A 26,453-nucleotide genomic window follows, 5' to 3' on the forward strand; every position below is an offset into this window, starting at 1 on the left:
TCAAGATCTGAAAATAGAAAACAAAACATTATGGCACAAATCAGCCATGGTGATCCCAATGGTTATGAAGGCAATACTAAATGCCTTGGACAGCACTTAGAAAACCTGTGCACTGACAATTTTTTCATCAATTAGAAAAGGCCGTATTGTTTGCATCCACATATGTACTATGCTAATACATTACAGTACAACATTTTAAGTTTTTTGGAAAAAATCAGATGCGAATGAAGGCCAACATTAGTTAAAGAATTGGTATCTGTGATTTCACACTGTTATGTATATAATGATAATAATTATATACCATTTTGCATTCCACTCTATGTTCAATATAGAACATATAAGAATCTGGGGTCATGAGAAGAAAGAAAACTAGCGTGTATGTACCCGAACTTGCAAGCTAAATGTTGGAGCTATAATGGGGATGATGCTACTTACTTTCATATATGGTGGACTTGTAAAAAAGTTAAGCCATTTTGAATAAGAATTTGGTGGATTATACAAAATATTTTGAAAAAGAAGATAAAATTTACTCCACAATTGTTTTTATTGGGTATAATTATGGACTGTACGAAAATAGAAACTAAATTGATTTTAAATTTAATATCAGCAGCCAGACTATTGGTTGCGCAATACTGGAAGAAAGAACATTTGCCTACGATTGAAGAATGGATGTTAAAAGTTGCAAACTTAGCAGAGATGGCGAAAATCTCAGCATTCCTGAAAGATTGCTCACAAGAAAGATAACATATTGGAATGGAGAAGTTGGATTGACTATATTCAAAATAGATGCCAGACTAAGAAATACCAAATAGCTTTTGAATGAACAGTTCACAAGAATTATGTTTATGTTTTTTCTTTGTAAAAGGAGAGTTAAGGTTCTAGGGGAGGATGGGAGCTTACAGATAGTTAGCATAATTTAGCTTATGATTGTTAGATTTAATACCCTGTATTTTGTTCCGGGAAGTCCAGAGGGGGTTTGGGAGAGGAGAGAGGGGAAGAAGGAGGCTGGGGAGGGGAGGGGGAAGGAGGGGTAAATTTTTGTAAAACTTTTTCAATTAAAAAAAAAAAGAATCTGGGGTTGACCTGGAGGTCTGTCTGATCCAGCGGCTGCTGGAAGGGGTACCCATTGTCTGACGCTACGTGGGTGAAGAGTTGGAATGTGAATGCTGATACGTTAGAAAAACAATTTCATGATAAATTCCCTGACAAGCCTAAGGGTCCTCCTGGAGGGGGGAGAGGGGGTTAGGAGAGGGTGTACTGGGTGTTAACCCTACTGTCTGTATTTTGTTGGTCTTCTTTTCAGGGTGTGTTTTCTTCTGCAGGGGTGGACGCCTATCAGCTTTGGAAGTCATACTAGGCCGGAAGCTTCCCCGCTGCCACTTTCACATGTGTGGAAAGTAGGAGGGGGGGAGTTAGTAGAGGGGCCCATTAGACACAATAACATTCTTCCTGCCGGTCAAGGTCAGGCCGATCCTGCAGCTGAAGGAGTGGTCGGAGTGATGTATCGAGATGGGACGGTTGGCGATTGGAGAATGTGATCGGCAGAGGAATTAAGGGTTGGGTTTGAAGTTTTGATTTACTGAGGAAAACACCATGAAGTCCATTCCTAAAACATATACAGGCCTGGCAGAAGCATTTAGCGAGAAGGGAAGGCCCTTACCAGCTACTCCCCCACTCCTTTGATAGTCCAAGGAGAGACTCATTATGAAATTAAGAAAATCCTTGACTCTAGGCTATACAAGGGTTGTTTACAATATTTGGTCCACTGGAAGGGGTACCCCTTGTCTGATGCTACGTGGGTGAAGAGTTGGAATGGCCTTGAGAGGGGCCGTCTGGCTAACACTTTCCGAGGAGGCTCATGCAGCTTAGGAGGTTCTATGTGTTCTAAGTCCAGTTTCAGATGTGCCCTGAAGAAGCTAGCGGTAGTGGCAACAGTAGTGGTAATATATAATATATCCTGTCTCATGTGACAAGTAAAATTATAGTTAAATATTAGAATGTCAAAAAGAGAGAGAGAGAGAGAATTGGAACCATACATGATTTATTTTAAAAGTCTGAAATACTAATTGTTAGAATAATAATTCCTTATCTCTACAATTTTTTCCTACAGTATTCCTCTTCTAAGTAAGTTTTATTATGTTCTCTGACTTTTAAAAAAATAAAACGAAACAATCTTGTGCAATTATGCAACTTCACCTGTTTCCAGGCAACGACTGTCAATAAAATCTGGAATTCTGTAGTTACAGTACAGTGTGAAAGATGCTGCAGCATTCAAGCTACTTGGAAATACTGACACCAGTAAGAATAGGCTGTCATATTAAAACAAAACAAAACAAAACAGGAATGTTAACATTGCAGGCATAATGACTTACCCTTCCACATTCATTTGGTCAGAATTTAAGTCATTATTTTCAGTGCCATAGTTTGAATGATTCATTAAAAAAAATCTATGAGGAAAAGAACCTTTAAAATTTCAAATCTGAAACTTCATTTCTAGCTATCTACATGATATGCACAATATATAAATATATTTATGTACATAAATAATAGTTGAACTGTACAACCGAAACTAACATAGATGGTACAAAAATATCGGCTTTGATGAGCATGCACTACACTAAGCTTCAAATCAAATTAAAGAAGCATCTCTGAGTTGTGGTTTCTTAAAAATAAATTTCAGTTCACATACATCTTGAAGCAGATTTATCAAGAAAGTCAAATTCCCTAGTAAAGATACAAAATCTATTAATAAACATTAAATTCATGTACAGTGCTTTTAGGTGATAAGAGCTTTCAAGTATTTTTTTCTCTGTTCATCATTACTTCAATATTCAGCTTAATTATTATTTCACTGAATAAATAAGATCTTAGCTCTAAAATTGCTTGGTTATGATAGTTTGAAAATCACAGCCAGTCTGCTAAAACTGGAGCCCGAAGTGAAGATGAAAATGCTAAGGAAGATGGCTTTCTACTGTAATATGCCTTCAGTTCTGTATGCTGGTGTTCATGGGTCCTACAACCCACTCAAATCCGATGCATAACACCCTTTTGTTATATTTAAGGCTAGAAGGAAAACACCCAGAGATCACATTCAGGCTTGGTAAAGTCTTCTTCATAGGGGTCTCCAACCTTGGCAACTTTAAGCCTGGAGGACTTCAACTCCCAGAATTCCCCAGCCAGAAAGAATATATTTTAGGGTAAAATTACTTGATGTAGGCTTAGTGTGCAGCAAATGTAACTCTAAACAACTTTCTGCCGCACATAAAGCACCTTTGTCCAAACTCCCCTCTCCAGGCTGTACAAGATAGAAGTGATCGGTCAGTGTAGGACATTAGACTGAGGAGAGATGTTTCAGAATGGCGGTTTGTCTGCCTTATTCATATGAGACAAACCTAAATATTTTCAGAGCTTAGAGTGACTGAGACAACGCATAACAGATAGAATACACTTGGTTCTCACTTTTTGGTTCTGTAGTGATAATTGCATTGCTACATACCTCAGTGACTGCCGTCTGGAAGATTATTCCTATTTTCTAAGGGCTGCTGTGGCTACCATATTCCCTTATGTGGAAAGCATGAAGATTTACCAGCTCAGTGCTTTCCAAAGATTTGTTGCCACACATGAAATTGTCCTAAGAAGGTCTGATCTTCAGGAAAAAGCTAAGTATTTTGTTGATTTTAGAGTGGAAAAGGAGAAGAGACTGAACAGGGATAGTCTTATCTTATATATTGTGTACATATCATGAATCCTGAGGTTCTCAACTGCACACTAGTTTCAGTCAACATTCCCAGTATGTAGAGCCAGCAACAAAAATGCCTCTGTTTGGCCCATAAATTGTAAAAGATCCCAAAGCACTATGAATATATGAATAGTATAGTATAGCATTCCTGCTTCTATAGTTACATTAATAGTACTAGTTCTAACTGCAAGAATGTTAAGTGCACTGTTATTGATACTGGAATGGAAGCCCTTGGTTAATTGTTTATAAAGTCATCAGAGTTAACTGCAGGTTGAGGAGTCACAAAAGGCTCATCTACTTTCTGGTCTTCCTTCATGGATGCTGCCTGGTCTGAAATTGAAGAGAAGGACAGTTGGTCATGTTCTGTAATGTGCACTTGGTCTTCTTCCTTGTTTTTCTTCACGTAGAATATTTTCCTAAATTTTTTGAGTTCATGAAGTTCACAGAAAGTTTCTAGAACAACCAGCATTGCGATGAGGCCCAGCAACAGGTAACCTAGGAAAGAATTATCACAGTTGATGAACTAAGAATTGACTGAATGTAAATAGTAGTGCAAATCTTCACTGTGAAAAGGATTAATTGCTAATCCAGAAGCTCTTAATGCCCATGCCATGCAGTTCTTCCACATGTCCCCATTAAATCTCCCACATTCTGAAAGACTTAAATCAAAAAGTAGGATTCTTAAGCAGAATTGTACACCATCTTGAGTACTGACTAACATAATTATCAAACATATAAAGAAGGCTTGAATAGCTCTCATCCATAGTGGGATTTGACTAACCATGTAATTTGGCTCTCTCTCTCTCTCTGCAGTTAAAAAAGGTTATTAAGAAGAAATATGCCTTTTTCTTGTTAAGAGTGTTAGTGTACTACTCACATGTAATTCCTATTTTATATAGCTCTCTGAATTTTTGGTTATAACCTTCTCCTGGAACATAGTCGCCAAGGCCGATGGTGCTGAGAGAAATGAAGCAAAAATAAAATGATTCCAGAAAGTTCCAATCATCTTCCAGGACAGAAAATATTATTGCTGGGATAAAGAAAAAGCATGAGACGGTCACAAAGCCCAAAATCACTGCGTGGATGATGGCCACAATTTGCTTCGAAAAGCCCCAGTGGATGTGGAAATACAGTACAGGCCGCCTGGTGACATAAACTATGACACGCTGGACCACTGCTGTCAGGAAGAGCAGGGTGAAGGGGATCCCAATAACTGAATAGATGATGCAAAAGGCCTTTCCTCCATCTGACAAAGGCACAGTGTGACCATAACCTGTAACATAAGCACAAGGACAGGAGTGAGGCTTAGAGATTTATGTGTGGAGAAAAGCTGTTAAGTCTGAATGCATTCTGAGAAAGCGGATTTAGAGTAGTTACCTTAACCTGAGGTTGAAGCGCAGAGAAGGTTTACATTTTACATCATTGTCTGTACTTCATTAAAGATCATTCACGTGTACCACAGAACAAAAAGCAAAGAAAAAGATAAACTGTATTTTGAAATTTTTTTTTTTTAATTTACATTTATATCCCGCCCTTCTCCGAAGACTCAGGGCGGCTTACAGTGTATTTGGAAAGCCATCTTGTCATTTGTTCATTAAACTCCTAACTACAGTATTTTGGTGCAAGAAAATTGAGAGTTTCTAACAAAATCTTCATATTAGAAGGAATGGGAGGGAGAGACATTTGAAACTGAAGAATATTTGTCTCATCTATGGGGAGTGGGGATGGAGAAAGCACATGCAAATACTATCACTTCTTTTCTTTTAATATAAATTTTTATTAAAGTTTTAAAGAGAACACTAAATCTAACACAAACTAATATATAAATTAAGATAAAGAAAGAGAGAAAGGAAAAAGAAAAGGCAAAAATTTAGAAAGAAAAGAATAGCAGTAGAAAAAAGCTTCCAATTTCCTTTGCAGGAAATACAAGTCAGGATATTCGCTTGCTTCTTGCTCATTGCTTATTCTATGTATGAAAAAAACTCACTTTTTTCTATTATCTATTTTTTTTCTAATCATTGAAACCACAAGCCATTTTTCTGTTTCATGAAAAAGGTCTGTAAAGGGTTTCCAGTCAGCTGTAAGTGTAGATATTGTCTTTTTCTTTAATCAAAAAGTTAATTTAACCAGCTCTGCAAATTCCATCATCTTAACCAGCCATTCCTCTCTTGTGGGAAGTATTGAACCTTTTTCACTTTTGACCATTTAGCAATTTTGCTGCATATGTCCTTTTTCTAATTAACTGTCCATTAGTTCCCAAAGAAAAGCCTCTTGTTTTAATTGTACTTTAGTCCTGAATTAATGTATTCAATCTTTACAACTCTTTTACATATCAACTAAACATGCTAGAATGTCCCTTTATCATTCACATTTCCAACAGAGATTCAAAGTATCTTTATATAGGTAGTCCTCAACCTCTGACCATAATGGAGCCTGCCCATTATGGTCACAAGTTGTAATGGTTGTTAAGCAAGAATGCCTTGCTCAACAACCCCCATCTCCTGCTTTCTCTGATATGGTTATTACATGACTATGTGGGTTAAGTAGAACATGGGGTGCCTCAGGGGTGAGGAAGCTTAGTGCAGGACCAGACCTGTATGCCTCAGATCTTTCCCCACTCCTGAGACACCCCAATATTCTGCTTCCCACCATCAAGTTCCCCACAGAACTTGGGATTATTTCCCCCCACCAATAGAGTCCCTGTTTTCTCCCCTCCCTCTGACATGCTAATGTACCAGAGAGAAATTAATAGTTTCTTTTATCCAAATTACAAATTATGATAGAGGAATATTAACTCACTCCTACTCCCTAAAAATGCAGTTCTAGACTTATATTTCTTGTTCAGCTTATAATATATAGTTTATAAGCTATCATGCAGTATCAATTTCTGAGTTGGGTGATCATATAAATCTTTGAAATAAAACTGTTCATATAAAATTAACTCAGAATTAATTACGTTTTTACATAACCAAATGCTGAATATGAAAACTGAAAACTGATGTAAGTTTTTATTTATTTATTTTTGTCACAACAGTATACGTAAACATCGACATAAAACAACAACACATAATAAAAGAAAAGAACATATATATGAGCAAAAGTATGCATCAACTATATTAATTAGATATAATGAAAGGGAACAATAGGACAGGAACGGTAGGCACTTTTGCACTCTTATGCACGCCCCTTATAGTCCTCTTAGGAATGGGGTGAGGTCAATAGTAGACAGTTTTTAGTTGAAGTTTTTGGGATTTTGAGTTGAGACTATAGAGTCAGGTAGTGAGTTCCAAGCGTTAACAACTCTGTTACAGAGGTCATATTTTCTGGAATCAAGTTTGAAGCGGTTGACATTAAGTTTGAATCTATTGTTTGCTCTTGTATTATTGCGATTGAAGCTTAAGTAGTCTTTTACAGGAAGGATATTGCAATAGATGATTTTGTGTGTTAAACACAGGTCATGTCGAAGTCGACGGAGTTCTAAGTTTTCTAATCTAAATTTTCTAATCTAAGTTCTTTGCAAGTCAAGCTGATTTTCTAACATTACAGACCAACTGGGAAAGAAACAACCAAAACGTTTCGGCCAAGTAAAAACTAATAAACAACACAGAAGAGGTAGTCAGATTTGAAGGCTACTTTAAGATCTCTTGGTAGGAAACTCATAGATCACTTGTTTAACCTGCCATGCAATGAACTATCAATAAATATTACCAAGGTGAGGTAACTATTTGCAAACTAGGGCTGTCTCCTAGCACAACGGTTAAAACAACAAAAAGAAATTTACACGAAGAATGAAATGTTCCAGTTTGGGCTGGGTGTATAGAACTTTCCATTAGTTAAAAGTGTTGAGTACTTCTTTTAAGCACTTGCCTGCTATGTCATGATTTTTTTAAAAAAAATTTAAAGCCTGTAGGTAGTTCTTGAACATGCTGTTGGATCTCGAACATTTGCACTAGGCGCCAATTCTAGTTATGCTTCTATACTGGACTATAAAACATGCATGGTTATGTTAATAGGACGCTAATTAAAATAGTATTTATTTTGCCAAGAATAGAATATTCAGGAACATGAAGAGTTCAATGTTTCTTTGAAGCAAGAAAATCAGTTTAATGCTATGCTTTTTCATCTTCAGCTGTGGCATTTACAACTCTGCATCTATTTTTAATGCTCACCCTCATTAATCCAAACCGTTGAAAACCATGGTTTATTCCTAAAACACTGTAACAATTGTCAGCTGTAAAACTAGTGCCTTTTTATGGCCTTGCTTGACTTGTCTTCTGATGAAGGGGAATTAAGAGCCAAGGATATCTAGGGATAATAGTCTTGCAGGACTATTTACCAATGCCTCTGGCTGAGGTAAATCCAGTACTCCCTGCCTGCACCCAATAACAGCCTCTCAGATATGAACTTCAATTCTCCAGTCCTAAGCAAAGGAGCGCTTTAAAGATCCAACAACAGAAGGTTTAGCTCTTTAGGTCAGCCAGACTGGCCAAAAAGTGGGTCAGCAGGAGAGAGAGAGTCTAACACTTCTTCAGCTGGGCATTTGGGTAGAGACTCAGTTGGGCTAATTTACTCACTTCACTCTTTACAAAGACAATTTTGTAAACCTCAGCTCTGTTGCCTTTAGCTTGCTGTGTTGTATTATCTCTGGAGTTCTGTATTCCACCTCTTTGAGTTTCATGTCCTTTTATTAATTTGTTGCATGTTTATTGGATTCCTGGACTCTCTTGGCCCAGGTCAAGATAAGAAAATGTGAGACAGACAGCATCGCCATCAGATGCATTCATAATTGGCTGACCAATTGCACTCAATATGTATTTATTTATTTTATTTATTTATTTAATCACATTTTTATACCGCCCTATCTCCCGAGGGACTCAGGGCGGTTTACAGCCTGATAAAAACACAAATATAAATACAAGATAAAACACCAATTAAAAAACTTATTGAATAAGGCCGAATATTAAAATTACGATTAAAATAATAAAACCCCATTAAAAACCAAATTTAAAATTTAAAATTCTAGTCCAGTCCTGCGCAGATAAATAGATGTGTCTTAAGCTCGCGGCGAAAGGTTCGAAGGTCAGGAAGTTGACGGAGTCCTGAGGGAAGTTCGTTCCAGAGGATGGGAGCCCCCACAGAGAAGGCCCTTCCCCTGGGTGTCGCCAGTCGGCACTGCCTGGCGGACGACACCCTAAGAAGTCCCTCCCTGTGAGAGCGCACGGGTCGGTGGAGGCAATCGGTGGCAGCAGACGATCCCGCAGGTAACCCGGCCCTATGCCATGGAGCGCTTTGAAGATAGTTACCAAAACCTTGAAGCGCACCCGAAAGGCCACAGATAGCCAGTGCAGTCTGCGCAGGAGAGGTGTCACATGGGAGCCACGAGGCATGTATTACCCACGAGGCATGTATTACCCACGCAGCCACATTCTGGACTAACTGGAGCCTCTGGGTGCTCTTCAAGGGAAGCCCCATGTAGAGAGCATTGCAGTAATCCAGACGAGATGTCACGAGAGCATGAGTGACCGTGCATAGGGCATCCCGGTCTAGGAAGGGGCGCAACTGGCGAACCAGGCGAACCTTGTAAAAAGCTCTCCTGGAGACGGCCGTCAAATGGTCTTCAAAAGACAGCCGTCCATCCAGGAGAACACCCAAGTTGCGCACCCTTTCCATTGGGGCCAATGACTCGCCCCCAACAGTCAGCCGCGGCTGCAGCTGACTGTACCGGGGTGCTGGCATCCACAGCCACTCTGTCTTGGAGGGATTGAGCTTGAGCCTGTTCCTCCCCATCCAGACCCGTACGGCCTCCAGACACCGGGACAGCACTTCGATAGCTTCGTTGGGGTGGCCTGGTGTGGAGAAGTACAGCTGAGTATCATCAGCGTACAGTTGGTACCTCACACCGAAACCACTGATGATCTCACCCAGCAGCTTCATATAGATGTTGAACAGGAGGGGCGAGAGAATCGACCCCTGTGGCACCCCACACGTGAGGCGCCTCGGGGTCGACCTCTGTCTGCGACCGATCAGAGATATAGGAGGAGAACCACCGATAAACGGTGCCTCCCACTCCCAATCCCTCCAACCGGTGCAGCAAGATACCATGGTCGATGGTATCAAAAGCCGCTGAGAGGTCTAATAGGACCAAGGCAGAGGAATAACCCCATCCCTGGCCCTCCAGAGATCATCAACCAACGTGACCAAAGCCGTCTCCGTGCTGTATCCGGGCCGAAAGCCGGACTGGAACGGGTCTAGATCGACAGTTTCATCCAGGTACCGCGGTAATTGACATGCCACCACACTCTCTACAACCTTCGCCACAAAGCGAAGGTTGGAGACCGGATGATAATTACCTAAAACAGCTGGGTCCAGGGAAGGCTTCTTGAGGAGAGGTCTCACCACCACCTCTTTCAAGGCGGCAGGAAAGACCCCCTCCAACAGAGAAGCATTAGTAATCCCCTGGAGCCAGCCTCGTGTCACCTCCTGCGTGGCCAGTACCAGCCAAGAGGGGCACAGGTCCAGTAAACATGTGGTGGCATTCAACCTCCCCAATAACCTGTCCATGTCCTCGGGAGCCACAGAGTCAAACTCATCCCAAACAGTCTCAACAAGAGAGCTCTCCGACTTCTCACCTGGATTCACCCAATTTTGATCCAGGCCATCCCGAAGCTGAACAATTTTATTGTATAGATAACCACTAAACTCCTCGGCACGTCCCTGCAATGGGTCATCCCGCTCCCCCTGTTGAAGGAGAGAGCGAGTCACCCGAAACAGGGCGGCCGGGTGGTTATCTGCCGACGCAATGAGGGAGGAGACGTAACAACGTCTCGCTTCCCTCAATGCCACTAGGTAGGTCCTATTATATGACCTAACTAGTGTCCGATCAGGCTCCAAACGACTGGACCTCCAAGAACTCTCTAGGCGTCTTCTCCGGCGTTTCATCTCCCTCAGCCCCTCGGAGAACCAAGGAGCTGGTTGAGACCTACGCCGGGTCAGAGGCTGCAAAGGCACGACACGGTCTAGAGCCCCAGTCGCGGCCAGTTCCCAAGCCGTGCCGTGAGCCAGACCCTCAGGAAACGGCCCAAGCTCCATCCGGAACCTATAATAATGTCAAAGCTGTAGTGCCTAAAGACAAAATAGAGGGAAGGTGAGACTAGGCAAGAGGACCTCAATTTGTTCAGGAATCAGTGGGGACTTTTGCAGGAGCCACTACTGTGAGTGCAGAGGCTGCCAAAGGATACCCTCAGTGCCTCAGTTCCTCTAGGACAGGGGTGTGCAAACTTGGCTCTTTTAAGACTTGTGGACTTCAACTCTGGGAGTTGAAGTCCACAAGTCTTAAAAGAGCCAAGTTTGCACACCCTTGCTCTAGGACAAAGGTAGCTCCTGATTTACAATTGTAACAGAGCCTGGAATCACAGCTGTAAGTCAATACATCATGTGACTGGACCTGTTTTTCCAGCATTTTTGCAATAGTCTTAAGAGAATGCGGTGGTCATGAAATGTATCCATCTTTACCCAGTGAAAGGGGTTGGGTGTTGTTGTTTTTTTGCCAGAAACTGGAAATAAACACCAGTAAACTTATCTGGTAATTACTTAATATTTATAATATTAATGATAATGCAAGTTCCCAGGATTAATCCATCTCCTTATTTATTTGGCTGTCCAACTCAAACAATATGGCTCTGGGTGGTGTACAAGAAAAGTAGCCAATGACACTCCCCACTTCCCACCTCTATACATCAGAAAGTTGCTCATGGTGCCTCAATTTGTAACTCTTTAAATCAGGAATGTCAAACTCAAGGCCCAGGGGCCGGATCCAGCCTGTGGGGTGCTTAGATCTAGCCCGCAGGGCCGCCCTGGAAACAGTGAAGGACTAGCCCATGGTGCCTCTACCAGTGAAAAAGGGCTCCTGAACTCCGTTTTTGGCTGCGATAGCCTCCTGCAACCCTCTGCCAGTGAAAACTGAGCTCAGGAGGACCATGTGTGGCCCTCCAAGCTCATTTTTCACCGGCAGAGGGTTGCAGGAGGCCGTCACAGCAAAAAACGGAGCTCAGAAGCCCATTTTTGCTGGCAGAGTGCTCGGGCCACCAACACGAGTGATGTTGAGCTGGGCATGGCCACCCTGGCCACAGCCACCAAGCCCCCTTGGTCACAGTCCTAATGCGGCCCTCAATAAAATCAAGTTTGACACCCCTGCTTTAAATCAACCGCATCTTTTCCTAGGATCCTGTGGCTCTCCTCTGCAGCTTCAATGTGATTCTGGGAAAGTTGGAGACAGATACTACAATATGTGCATGATTGTGCGTGAACCAAAGGAATTTTTCCCTTCAGATCCAAAGCTCTGCACAGCCATGATTATTACAGAAAACTCAATTTTTGCCCTCTGGCCAGCAGGTTTGTGAATGAATCAGTGCTTAAAATTGATATTACAGATCCTTCACTTTAAATACAGCTGCTATTATGTTGATTACCTGAGTTATTTAGACTCTAATTACGTAGTTTTCTTAATCCATCCAGCAGTCAATATAATTTTCTTGTTGGCAGTGATGTTATCAGGGAGGGATCTCTTACTCCCCATTTTTAATTTATATTATAATATTAATATATACTGTATTGCAATATTGCCATTTAGTTTTAAAACTATGGCAAAAGAATAAATACAGATTTTTAAAATGGCTTACATATTGGTTAACAGTCAACCATTCTTATCCAGAATGTCTGGATTCAGGACTTCTTCTGAATTTCGTTTTTTTAAAGAAGAACATTTACTTGAATCTAGCTATTCCTTCTGCAATTTTTAATTTCTAAGGCTGACTTGATCCATTAAGGCTGTAATACTCAGAACATTTAGTTGGGAGTCAGATCATTGACTTATTTCTGAGGAAACATTCATAACTCATGTGCTGCATGAGTTCCAATATATATCAACATTGTGTTATTTTTACTTATTTTATCCTTGCCATGAAGGATTTGAGAAAACAGCACATCTGATGCCTCCAGTACTGTTACATCACTGAGTACTAACTTGACTAACATTCTAACCACAGCAAGAAACATTATGCTCATATTTAGGAATTCATATGACTCAGACTTCCTGGACAGAGGTAATACAAACAGGAAAAATACCCTTTGAATTATATTTGTCATATAAAAAACTTGAAGCAGATGGCAGATACGAAACTGCCATTCAGTAAGAAACTGAATAGAAGATGAAAAAAAACAAAACTCAGTAAGCTTAATTATTAAATTTGTGCAGCTTCTTTATATATGAACGCGAGAAAAGCTGCTTTTAGTTCATCTATATTTACTGTTGCTAGATACTGCAAACTATCAGCAAGAGGCTGTTTTAAGTTAACTGACATTTAATCTTCACACATGGTGTTATAAATGTGAATTAAAGTCTACGTATTTGAATTGATCCTACAACAGATGGCAGGGCTGGCAACTATGGCTAATCTCAAGAAAGATTAGGCTTGAATTTAATTAGTATTTTTATGAGAGGCCACTAGGAAATTGCAGTAACTTACGACACTGTATTTTTCCAAAAGATTCTTATCATCTTGAGTTACATCTCTCCTCAATTAGAGATGCCCAAACTTTAAAACATGCCACGTTGATACAATTAAGAAAGTGCTTCGGATGGGGTTAACAACAATTGCCATTTATTTGATGTTTGTCTCACTGCCATTACATTTCACGAAAAGTTATGAAGTCTGGGCATCACTCCACCTGTAGACAAACTAGAACAATTTCAAAAAGGGGAAGGGAGGAACTGAAAATGTTCAGTGTGAGACAAAATATGGTGATGGGGAATATGGTAGCATTTTCAAATATCTGAAATGATACGGTGTACCTTTTCCCATATTAGTATACCCATGAATTAAACATTAGCATAGAAATAAAAGCTTATGGTCTATAATTTTATAGCACTAGACACCGAATGAGGGATTCAGTAACAGGGAAGTGAATTCTTATAGAACACTGGGAAAAAAATTAAAATTAACAGCGCTCTTTGACAATAGAAGAAATTAAATCAGAATAGAGCTGGAAGAGTCCTTGGAGGTCTTCAGGTCCAACCCCTTGTTCAAGTAGGAGACTCTATACCAGGGGTGTCCAAACTTGGTCCCTTTAAGACTTGTGGACTTCAACTCCCAGAGTTCCTCAGCCAGCTTTGCTGGCTGAGGGACTCTGGGAGTTGAAGTCCACAAGTCTTAAAGGGACCAAGTTTGGACACCCCTGCTCTATACCATTTCACACGTGGCTCTCCAGTTCTCTTCTTAAAGATCTCCAGTGATGAAGCACCCACAACTTCTGACAGCAAGTTGTTCCTCTGGTTAATTGTCCTCACTGTCAGGAAGTGTCTCCTTAATTCCAAGTTATTTCTCTCCTTGATTAGTTTCCATTCATTGTTTTGCCTTCTGGTACTTTGAAAAGTAAGTTGACCCCTTTTTCCTTGTGGCAAATACTGGAATACTGCTATCATGTTATCCTTAGTCCTTCTTTTCTCTAGACTAGCCATACCAAATTCCTGCAACTCTTCTTCGTATATTTTAGTCTCCAGGCCCTTAATCATCTTAGTTGCTCTTCTCTGCACTTTTTCCAAAGTCTCAACATGTTTTTTGTAATGTGGTGACCAAAACTGAATGCAGTACTCCAGGTGTGGTTTTATTACTGAGAGAGGTAATGGGGTTTCCTTCATTGGGAAATTGAGGTTAGTTAGTCATATCCTGGCTTTGACTGAAAGGTCCTTTCCAGTTTTGGAGTTCTGTGAAGTCAATAAACTGAAGCACTGCATCAATCATTTCAAATGAAACCTTATATAAAACAATAACAATAATCAGCCTCTTTCAAAAATGAATATAATTTGCCTGCTTGTGAAACAATTTACTGTGTCTGTAATGTGAAAAGCCTTTCTAAACAGACTTGCACTGAATATTTCATAAAATTGTAAAATGCTCATGCAAACAAACAAAAGAAGACTCTCTGAATTCTTTCGACTGCAGTGAAAATGTATCCTGAGTATATCTTTTCTTTAAACATTTCTAAATTGCCTTTATTATTTAGCAAGAATTGGCAAGAATTGTTTGGCAGCAGAGGGATATAAGTGTAATAAATAAAAAATAATGAAACCACATTTCCAAGTACAATTGGATATAATAGAATATTAGTCCATGGAGTTAGTAAACTAAAATAAACCAACTAGCTAGAATCCTAAGAAAAGCATTAAGCTGTAAATGCCTGGGCATAAAGGATAAAAAGCTTTTTAATCTGGCAACAAAAGAACGTAATGTTGATCAAGTTCTCTCAGGCATTCTGGAGCTGAAAAGTCTCTCTTCTTTATATCTCTCTTATGATGCTTTAATTCACGGTTACACTAATACGGGAAGAGGCACTCCTTATATTGGTGTCTCAAACTTGTAATTTAAACCCAAGATCAGCCCCTTAAATTGGACTGAGAAGAGAGATATGTTCAGCTTTGAATTGACACTTTGTGTTAATGAAACTGAGATAAAACTGGGATACAAAACCTCCCCTCCCCCTGATGAGTAGCAGAATGGACCCCTGTTATATCCGTGATGGCACGTGTGCCAGAGGTGGCACGTAGCACCCTCTCTGATGGCATGAGAGCTGTTGCTCCAGTTCTGCTCTGCTGTGCATGCGTGCACGCCTCCCGCCGACCAGCTGGTCTTCGGATCTCTGCCACACATGTGCGGGGCGCATGCCAGGGCCCCCGTGTGTGCATGGTGGGGGGGTGGGGCACATGCAGGGGCTGGGGTGCATGCACGGGGAGGTGAGGCGCATACATGGGGACCACGCGCGCATTGCATTTTGGGGGTTTGGGCACTTGCCCTTGCGCTTTGGGCATTCAATCTAGAAAAGCCATCACTGCTATATTGTTTGGTCTCAACAGCAGAAGTGGCTCTGTACCATGAGGAATGCACAAGCAGAACCCACTTTCTTCAAAGTAATGGTCGAAAAGAAGTGTCCTCACCGGAATGCCTTCAGAAATAGACTGTGCCTCCTTCCCTACCTGAAGGATCACAATTTGCACCAGAGGTGGCTTTCAGCAGGTTCTGACCAGTTCTGGAGAACCGGTAGCAGAAATTTTGAGTAGTTCGGAGAACCGGTAAATACCACCTTTGACTGGCCCCGCCCCCATCTATTCTCTGCCTCCTGAGTCCAAGCTGATCGATAGGAAATGGGGATTTTGCAGTAACCTTCCCCAGCCACGCCCACTAAGCCACACACACAGAACCAATAGTAAAAAAAATTGAAACCCACCACTGCTTTGCACATTCCAAGTTCAGAAAGGGACATAATATAAATTGGTAGGTAATACCAGCCAGAAGTTCAGCAGTAGAATTTAGCATTATATAATACTTTGGATCACCTTTATCGGCATACCGTAATATGACATATTACATATGCTAATCGCACCTGCAAATCATCAAAGCTCAGTTTTTCTTGTAAGGGATAGGTTACAGCCTGCAAATCATCTATGGATGGATGGATTCTCACAGTCATGAAGGAAACTTCCTTGGGAGTTACCTATCTATAACTTTACTTCAGCTCATTAACCTCTGTCTAGTCCAGTGCTGAATATTTATTATTTTTAATTAAAAAGAGCTACCAGATTAAGCATTGTTTTTAGCGTTTACTTATAACTATGGTCACTACAACTATATAAGTCACTGCAATAAAAAAGTAGTTATCTGCCACATTTAATTACAGGATTTGAAAATTTGAATTCCCATATTTATAAACTATAATTCCTATTATCAGTAGGAATGCAATGGAGAATGTCAGTTTCTTTTTAAGATTGTTCCTTTTAGAACATCAAACATCTTGCTAAGTGAAATTTGAAAGTCAATTATTCTCAATTGAGATATTTTTGTATCATGGTTTCTTTTTCTTTTTTTTAAAGCATCTCTCTCATGTTCATGAAAAGAAAGCTTGTTAAAATATTTCAAAGACTCCCTTTTCTGCACATTTAATTAATGTGCTGATTACAGCTTACCCTACTCCTTCTTTTGAAACATTATTACTAACATTCCTGTTTTGTACAAGTGGTATTTCTCTTTTTAAATATCTGATGAAGGTGTTCCAGATGTTATAATTCCACTAGGTTGTTTCTTGATTTCATTTTTTTTATTTTACTATTTTAAACTTTAGCAATTTTTATTACTGTTTTTTCTCCTTCTGTTCAATTGTGTCTGATTCTAGGAGACTGCCTGGACAGGTCCTGCATGTTTTGTCAAGGTTTCTCAGTATTGGTTTGCCATTGCTTCCTTTCTAGGGCTGAGAGAAAGTAACTGGCACAAGTCAGCTAGCTAATTTTTGCCAAGGTGGGATTAGAAATCACCTTTCTCAATTTCTAGCCTGATGCCTTAGCCACTATACCAAACTAGTTGTTGTATTAAATAAACACTATTAAAAAGAACATAAAGCTGTGAAACTATCAATCAATGATAGTCTGAAAATTATGTATAAAACAGCATCATAGGTACACAAAATGGAACATAACCATCATCCTTCACTTATTTGCTGCAAGAAAAGCCACTGAATTCCTTTTTTTACTTAGTTTGCTGAAATTTAACCCAGTTGTATACATTATAGCTGGGACTGGATGGGAAGGGAAGCTTCTAATGCAGAGGTGTCAAACTCAAGGCCTGGGGGCAGGATCCGGCCCATGGGGTGCTTAAATCAGGCCCGCAGGGCTACCCTGGAAACAGCAAAGGACGGCCTCCGGTGCCTCAGCCCAGCTCAGGCCAACCGGGCACTGATCTACAACCTGGTGGTGGCCATTTTCGTTGGCAGAGTGTTGCAGGAGGCTGTTGCAGCCGAAAACGGAGCTCGTGCCCCTCCTGAGCTCCATTTTCTCTGGCAGAGTCCTAGCAAAACAAACTTGCTTACGCCATCCAGGGATCCTCCTTGTGGCCTGAGAGGGACAGTGAGACTCCTCTGGGATACAAGAATTTAGCACTCTCCTTGTACTCACCTTCCTCCGCTGGAGACAGTGGATCCCCCAGCCCCACCCGTACCACCACAGGCACCCCCGACACAAGTGACATTGAGCTGGCCATGCCCACCCAGCTCCCTGAAGTCAAACACAACCCTGATGCAGTCCTCAATGAAACTGAGTTTGATACCCCTGTTCTATTGCATGAGAAAAGTTCACTCATATCACATAAGATCCAGAGACTTTCTATGCAAATAATTTATAGTTCTATCCGGCCACAAATCTCTGATGCTGGTGGACTATATAGCATCACAATGATGTGAAACTGTCAAAGACTGATGTGGAAATGTTCTACCATTTTGGACTACAAATGTTCTATCATTTTGGACTACAAGAAGCCTAGGCTCTTGATTCACAATTTTGAGTTTGTGGAACAGTTCAAATTATTCTGTCATTGTCATCATCATCTACAGCAATGGCAAATCCAGGTGGTTCAATGCCCTTTTGAAGGGACTCTGAGTTAGAGTTGACTCCTTGGACAAATCCTTGTAGTTATCTTGGCAAGATTTTGGAAGTAGTGTCTCACTGCCTGCTTCCTAAGCTGTGTGCCTGGCTCAAGGTCACCCAGCTGGCTTTGTGCCCAAGGCCTAGGTCTAGAACTTATGGTTTCCCAGTTTCTAGCCTGATGCTTTAATCACCTCACCAATGAGTATTAGCTGTGATTGTCATAGTTAAAATTAAAAAAGGATTGGGAAGAAGCATATTAGATCGTTCATGAGATATGCTGTTTATAGCAAGCTTGAAGAAAAGATGCTGCTACTTTAATAGTTCTAGTTCTTTGTGCAAAGTCTGAATCATATGTCTTTTTGGAGCACACACAATCCTAATAAAAACATAGAATCTGTCCATCAAAAAAAATATCACTTTTCAAAAGGACACATAATACCACGGCAATTTTCAGAATTAAAAGTTAGCCTTGAAAGCAATGGTTAATACAAAAGTTTCATTATCATTCATGTCATCCAAATCGATCAGAATACGGGACAAGATACTGAATATCACATTGACAGTACCTTGTACCACCTTTATGCAATTTTAACTGCTGAGTCAGCAAGACCTCTAAACAATTTAAGGGCAATATATCCTATCCATACAAGGATCTTTATTTAGAACTAAGGAAAAAAATGCATTAAAGGATTCATACTTAACTGCAAGGTTTAGACATACATTTCGGTACATAATAAATTAGCTGCAGAGACACAAGCTAAATGATGAATTAGTTATGGGTATGCTTTCCCTTCCTCAGTCATATGCGAGCCATCGTTTTTTCCATTATATCAGGAAATACAATACCATCGTGTCCTTACCAGGTCACATTATTCAAATACGAAAGAGAAACACAATAAGAAAGTAGCACCGTCTCAACTTTCTCCTTAGCAGTGGGATGTGCTTCCTGCATTTGAAAAGACATGAGCATCTTCTTCATTTTCAAGTTCTACTGATTTTAAGGGGCATTTTAACTAAAGAGATACCCCAATGGCTTCTCTGTTGCCACATGTAATGTTTGCCACATTTCTCTAGGGAAACCATAGTGAGTGACAAATCTGATGGCTATTGAACTGGTTAATGATATTAATATTAATGATGGATGGATGCATTCTATAAGGTCCCATTTACCAGACATGCTATTACAGATATGATTCATTATCAAAGCAAAACGACATTCTCACTAATCAGAATTTCATTCTTTAAAAAATAACTATTGCAGGACATGTATAGAGTAATAATTTACAATCTTGACAGTACAAGACGATTTCCATGAACGCAACAAAGATATCATGAGCGTTAAGCTATGGCTTCTTTTAAGCTCAGACTGTTAAACAAGGCAGAATGGCCTGGCTTGATAAAAACTATTTATGGCCAGAAGTCATAAACTGGGTTGACATATGATACATTTTTCAGCAGAAGCAGACCCACCCAGCTTTTAGTATCTCTTCAGCCAGTCACTTTTTCCCAGCCTAACCTCACAAGAATATTGATGTGGAGAAAAGTAGGAAGTGCCCCTGCTTGAACTCCTGAATGAAAAGTGGAATATAAGTATAATAAATGTATATTTAATAATAAATATATAAGTAATTGGATTCAAACAACAAAGTAAAAGCGTCAAAGCTAAGCAGTTTATATGATTTAGCGCCACATGTGACTTCAATCTAAAAGTGAACGCATATTATTCATTTATAGAAACAGGCTCTCACTGGGAATATCTAAAACTGTTCATGATCCTACAAGCACAGTTAAACAAAAATCCATTGTAATAGCATTGGTGAAAAGGCATGTTCTCAAACTGCGCACCTGTATACATTTACCGTTTTCAAAACTAGATGGGCAGTTTTGACAAGCATAGTACTTAGACTGTACAATAAAATCCAACTGAAATGTAATGTACGAACCCAATTAAGATTCTTTCTTTCTTGATCTGGCTTCTTTCTTATATTGCAAGCTGGAACCCATCCTAATGTTTTATTACTAAGGGAAGAGATACTGGCCCCTATTAATTGGGGAAAAGGGATGGGAGACCAGGATGACATGATGATGGGAAAAAGAAAACGTTGCACAAAAGATAGGAGTACCTTGCCTCCAAGTTCTCTATTTTGTAATGTTCTGTTCTGAAAATGTTAGCTCTGTACACAAGAAACCAAAAGGAGCAAAGGACTGGAAGGAAAAGTGGAAATGCCTGAAGACGATAAAGGGGAAAAAGGGGTCCTTGGTGCTCCCTGAGCTTGCTTGTTTTCTTGCAGACGTTTCTTTGACCAAACTAGGTAACATCATCAGTGCTAGTAAGGAGGGCACTTTGCTGTCAGTTTACATTCTAGAAACTGTTAGTTTATATTCTAGATTAGAATACCAACTGACAGCAAACCGCGCTCCTTACTAGAACTGATGATGATACCTAATTTAATAGGTATCATGTCTAAAACAACCAAGCTCAGAGAGCACCAAGGTCCTCTCATTTCAACCCAGAGCTACAAATATTCTCCTTTTTAAGAGGGAAAGACCCTGACTATGATCGCAGACCTCAACTCAACCAAGTCAAGATTTAGTGGCTGCATTTGTATCCCACCATACCTGCGATTCTTGGGTAACAAAGCATCAGCCCTGGTTATGGTTTCTTTGTCTGGGACATTTTGTTAACCCAGTCCCTTTTGCTATTTTATGGTTCAATGCGTTGAACGACTCCAGACGCTTATTATTTCAGTTAAGCGAGTTAAGCGTGTTGTGTGAAGGCAGACACTTTCTTGGCAAACCAAACAGCCGCAGTGCAATCCCATAAGAAACATTACTTGGTCTCTGCCTTCTAATTTTTTCCTAGCCGAGTTAGCCCCCTTTGGAAAGGGGGAAGGGAGGAGGAGGAGGAGAGAAGCCGCCACTTTCTCCCACCGTTGCGGACTCAAGCTTTCAGCGCGGCTTGGCAAGCCCGGGGCTGGCCTAGGAAAGAGGTTCCCAATGCAAAGGCCAGGCCAGGGTTCCCGGGCTAAGGCCGCGCCCCCGCCGTCGCCGCCACTGCTTACCTGTGGTGGAGAGTACCGTGCTGGCGAAGAAAAGCGCCGAGGTGAAGTCCCAATTCCAGCTGCCCGAAGCGTTGCTCAGCACCGAGACGCCGTAGTTGCTGGCCTGCAGGACGCGCGCCAAGAAGCTCTCGAGCTGCTCCTCCGAGAGGCACTCGTGCTCCTCCACGAAGCGCCGCTTCAGTTTGCGCAGCTCCTGGCGCAGGAGGTCTTCGTAGGGCAGCTCGACCGACGAGAAGACCACGGCGCCGAAGACCAGGTAGAGCAGGTAGCCCAGCACCAGCAAACCGAAGCACCAGGCGGAGCGGTGCCTCTCCACGCACGAACTGCCCGCTAGCGACTGCAGCATCTTCCCCCGCCAGCGCCGCGCACTCCTTCCGAGCGCCAGCCCGCCACCGCTGCTGCCCTGGCCGGAGCCCGTGGAAGACCCGTGTCCCTGAGTGACCCGGGCGGCTCAGCTCAGGAGCCTGGGGCCTTCGAGGCGCGCTGGAGGGAGCGGGGACGGGTGGGGGCGACCCACGGAGAGTGGCCCGGGAGGCTCTCGCGGCTTGCTGGCCCACGCGAGCTCAGCCCCAGAGCAGAGGTCCCTCTCTCCTCCGTCTTGGACCAGGCTCTTTTCCTGGTTCCTTCTTTCGGTGACTTTCAATATCAAAATCCCCGATGATGTGGTGCTCACGTGGCCAGCTCAGGTAACCGGCAGTGGGACGCGCGTCACCAGAAGCTGCTGAACTGGTTCCAGCGGGAAGCTTGCTAAACAAATGAGAAGGAGAAAAAAAAAACCCAAAAAAACAAAAAACGGACGCAGGCAGGGGCGGAAGGAAAAAATAATAATAATCCACGAACTATCCTGAATCGGGCCAAAGTGGAGAGATTCTTCCATTCATCGGTCGGGCCTCTTGGATTATTCCGTGGCTTTTAAATTCGGAATCTCGAGATGCGCCCCCGAAATCCCCACATGACTGTATCGGTTTCGGATTCCGATGCTGTTCGAGCTGGTGCAGCATTGAGGCGGGAGCTTGGGGAGCATCTCAGCGTTACTGGCCAAGAGCCAACCCGATGGTCATCACATCCCTTCTTGTCTCACTGCAAACTTACAGTAGCAGAAAGAACTCCAGTGGGAACTTCTGTAGATTGTTTTCAGTAAATTGAAAACGGCACGCACGTTTGCTTCCAGTAAATGAGAGAAGTGCTTTTCAATCTCCGCAACTTTAAGCGGTGTTGGACTTCCACTTCCAAAATTCCCCAGCCAGCATGAAATCCTCACCGCTGAAAGTGGCCGAGGTTGAGAAATTATGAATTAGAAGCTCCCGGTGGTGGGTTCTGTTGAGCAGAATTGCGCACAAACATCGGGAGAGGAGCGCAGCAGTGACTCTTACACGGTTAGCTGCTGTGGAAACGCGCAAGCAAAGGAGTGGAGGAATCTGGCTAATCTGCTACGCTGCCTAATATATGGTAACAGTTAGGTTCTCTTTATGAAGGTAGCTGAGTAGGCTAGAATGGTCATGATATGACTAAGTGTTGTTGCCTCCTCCCTTCAGTCAGCGCTACTTTTGTTTATAGCTGCACTGTCAGTGGATTGGAGAAAACTTGACACAGTACAGTGAGGTAATGTACAGTTCCGGATTCTTCCCTATTATACATTATTCAGTTTAGCACTGACGAGTCATTAAGTCTATCCATTGCACCAGAGCCAAAGCTATCCCTTTTCCCAGCTCTCTTATTTGACACAAAGCCCCCTATTTTGATGCCTTCCAGAGCCCACCCTGCTTGTCGCTGATAAAGGAACTATTGATTTTGGACAGCTTTACATTTCCGTCTTTTAAAACTAGATGGAAGTAGCAATAGCAATAGCACTTAGACTTATATACCGCTTCATAGTGCTTTTACAGCCCTCTCTAAGTGGTTTACAGAGTCAGCATATTGCCCCCAACAATCTGGGTTCTCATTTTACCCACCTTGGAAGGATGGAAGGCTGAGTCAACCTTGAGCCTGGTGAGATTTGAACTGTTGAACTGCAGCTAGCAGTCTGCTGAAGTAGCCTGCAGTACTGCACTTTAACCACTGCGCCACCTCAGCTCTTTAAATTAAATTAAAATAAGTTTGTTTAGCTTTTGCTATGCTGAATACAGGGGTGAAATCCAGCAGGTTCTGGAGAAACGGTAGCGGAAATTTTGAGTAGTTCGGAGAACCTGCAAATACCATCTTTGGCTGGCCCCAGAGTGGGGTGGGAATGGAGATTTTGCAATATCCTTCCCCTCACATGCCCACCAAGCCATGCCCACAGAACCAGTAGTTAAAAAAAATTTGAATTCCACCACCAACTGAATATATCTATTTTGCCTTAACCATCTCCAAAATACAAAAATGAAAGAATAAATGAACCAACAAATGCATGAATGAAATGAAATTGGTCCCTCCTTCTCCAGAAATACAAGGTACTGCAGCTCTCAAAAACCAAAAAAGAAAAAGCATGTTACTCAGCCATTAAAAGGTTCCCTACTCCAGTTGTAGAAAAATAGAAGACAGGAAGGAGGTGTTAGCTGCCCTACTGCATTGCTAAGTGACCTTTAGGAAATAAAATACTAGATAAAAATTAACAGTCTTCATTCCTGTTACCCACAGGGCCTTTCTGGTTTCCGTTCTTAAATCAACAAAAAACATGACTGGCGTGACATTTTCTATACCTACTTCTAATCCTTAAACTGTCTGTGTTGCAACTGTTGTGAGCTAACCTGGGTTTGCCACTTGTTAAAGACAATGTAACTGGGTTTTTTTTCCTCTGGCTTTGCCACCATCCCGATAGTATCATTCTGAGAATGCATTTTTAAAATCCTGGTTGAATTACAGCTTTGTGTTTATTTGTTTGCTCTTTAAAACATTGTGAATGCAGATACAAATGGGACGAAAAGAAGAAAAATGTTGGTTTTGTGCTTCACATCTGAGAGAATAAATACAACTATCTAAAAAGCTGTCTTCTCCCTGGTTTTCATATCCATGCTGTAAAGTTATTTAGATTTATAACTTTGCACATTGCAGAAAGATGGGCAAATAAGAAATCAGGTAATTTATGTTTGCAAAGAAGAGACCAAGGGTTTTTCGGATGTCTGCACTAAGGCAAGAGGGGGGAAGCGATGACAGATAAATGACAACATCATCATGCAGATGCTGTGACATTAGGAGGATGACATCATTATGTGCATATGTACATGTTATTATTACTTTGACATCCTTGTGGTTTGCTGCAGGTGCCATGCAAGCAACAAGGACAATTTTGGTTCAAATTATTTTGAGGAAAAGCTATGGCAACTATGAAAAACATGAGGAAGCTTCAGGTTTAAAGCTTGAGAATGATAAACTTGGACAGGATAAAATATGGTCAGGGAATACCTATTTTTTTTTGATATTCTAAATCTCCAGGACCATTTTAATTGCATCCTGGGGCACTGAAGAAACTTACTCATGGTCTGGCTGAACTTTTACTTATTATTATTTCTTCAGTCCTGCTGAGTCATGTTGGTAAAAGGTGTGTGTGTGTGTGTGTGTGTGTGAGAGAGAGAGAGAGAGAGGTGGGGGGGGAGAGAGAAAGAGAGAGAGAGAAAAAGAGTAGGGTGGGAGGTGGGAGCCAAAGATGTTATACTGAAAGAAAATGTGCCAGAATAACATACTTTTGGGGGTACCAAGAGACCAATTGACCATAAGGCTCTGTAGATCCACCTTCTTTCCCATAATGATTCTACTTCCATTAAAAAGAGTATTTTAAAATCAAGTAGTTTCAAAATCTCTGCATTTCTTTCTATGAACTTGGCATGCTTCGTCCCTTGTAAAAGTTCCAGCTTATCTACTTATCTCATTATGTTCTTGCTGACTTCAGCAACCACTAAGAAAACGGAAGTATTTCTTGGAAGTATTGAATCAGAATCATCCTAACTTTATTTTTTTTATTTTTTTTTATAAAAAAGTTTTATTTTTACAATCATATCAAATAATTCATCCAATGTACAGTTATATACAATTAGTCGGGCTTGCCCAGTCACCACCCCCCTTTTTAACACTCTTCCCTCTTCTACCTTCTTTTACTTTCCAAACCTTCCTCTCCTTCTCTTATCTACATCCTCTCCTCCCTCCACCCTACACTCCTTCTCCCTCTTCTACCCCTCTTCCTTCCTCTTCTCCTCTTTCCTACCTCCTACTAGAATCATCCTAACTTTAGAGTCACTTGGACATGACCAATTATAGAATTCTGGGTTGGCCTTCTAAACTGTGTTGCATGTTCTTTGCAATCCCAATTTTTCCTGTTTTATCAACAATATTTGGTTGAATTTATGGTTCTGTGTTACATCTCACTCATCTTATGTTCAAATGCCAGAGAAAGATGGTGAAGCAAAAATAATCAGTCATGTTGGAAACTCTTTGACATCTTTATTTTCCCTGTCAAATAGAGATTTTTAATCTGCAAAATAGACCTTTAAAACTTCTAAGACTTCAATTTATACCAACTCCATAGACTTGATTTATATAAGGAAAAAACACAAAAATAACATTGGTGGGCAGTGGTGGGTTTCAAAATTTTTTACTACTGGTTCTGTGGGTGTGGCTTGGGGGGCCATGGCATGGCTTGTGGGTGTGGCTTGGGGGCCATGGCAGGGGAAGGATACTGTAAAAACTCCATTCCCTCCCCAATCCAGGGAAGGATACTGCAGAATCCCCATTTCCTCCCAATCAGCTGGGACTTGGGAGGCAGAGAATAGATGGGGGCAGGGCCAGTCAGAATTTTTACTTCCGATTCTCCGAACTACTCAAAATTTCCACTACTGGTTCTCCAGAACTGGTCAGAACCTGGTGAAACCCACCTCTGATATATATATGTGTTATATACATATACAAATACATTGTGTGTGTGTGTGTATGTGTGTGTGTGTGTGTGTATAAGAGAGAGTGTCTAAAAGATTTATTAGTTTTACTACCACTTTCTTGTGTTTTCTCCTATTTATGCTTTGTAGCTGATGCAATATAACTGGGTGGAATGTGGGCAAGTTGTTGAGTAGCCAACTCACTTCGCTAATATTTAAACAAGGAATCAGGTTAACTTTTGATAAATAATTTAAAATAAGTTATAAAAAGATTGAGTTAATATTGCAGGTTATCTTTGGGCTGTTAATCCTTGCCTTTCCGGGTACTAAACAAACATCCT

General features: G+C 41.2%; 1 protein-coding gene across 1 annotated transcript; it reads right to left on the bottom strand.

Annotated features, from left to right (window-relative positions):
• Positions 1-1,062: 1,062 nt before the first annotated feature.
• KCNK1 (potassium two pore domain channel subfamily K member 1) lies at positions 1,063-23,445 on the bottom strand. Its single transcript, XM_058166355.1, has 3 exons — positions 21,266-23,445; positions 4,617-5,012; positions 1,063-4,234 (listed from the first exon to the last, which is right to left on the bottom strand). Exons 1-3 carry the CDS (start codon positions 21,609-21,611, stop codon positions 3,975-3,977), a joined length of 1,002 nt encoding a protein of 333 aa, XP_058022338.1. The 5' UTR covers positions 21,612-23,445; the 3' UTR covers positions 1,063-3,974.
• Positions 23,446-26,453: the final 3,008 nt, after the last annotated feature.

The sequence above is a fragment of the Ahaetulla prasina genome, chromosome 1 (genome assembly GCF_028640845.1).
Source record: "Ahaetulla prasina isolate Xishuangbanna chromosome 1, ASM2864084v1, whole genome shotgun sequence".
NCBI lineage: Eukaryota > Metazoa > Chordata > Lepidosauria > Squamata > Colubridae > Ahaetulla > Ahaetulla prasina.

Coding starts and splice junctions, on each gene's coding strand:
- KCNK1 (XM_058166355.1), bottom strand. CDS start 21,611: ATGCTGCAGTCGCTAGCGGGCAGTTCGTGCGTGGAGAGGCACCGCTCC. Junction 5,013..21,265: donor CACGGTACTCTCCACCACAG/GTAAGCAGTGGC, acceptor CTTATGTTACAG/GTTATGGTCACACTGTGCCT. Junction 4,235..4,616: donor ATATAAAATAGGAATTACAT/GTGAGTAGTACA, acceptor ATTCTTTCCTAG/GTTACCTGTTGCTGGGCCTC.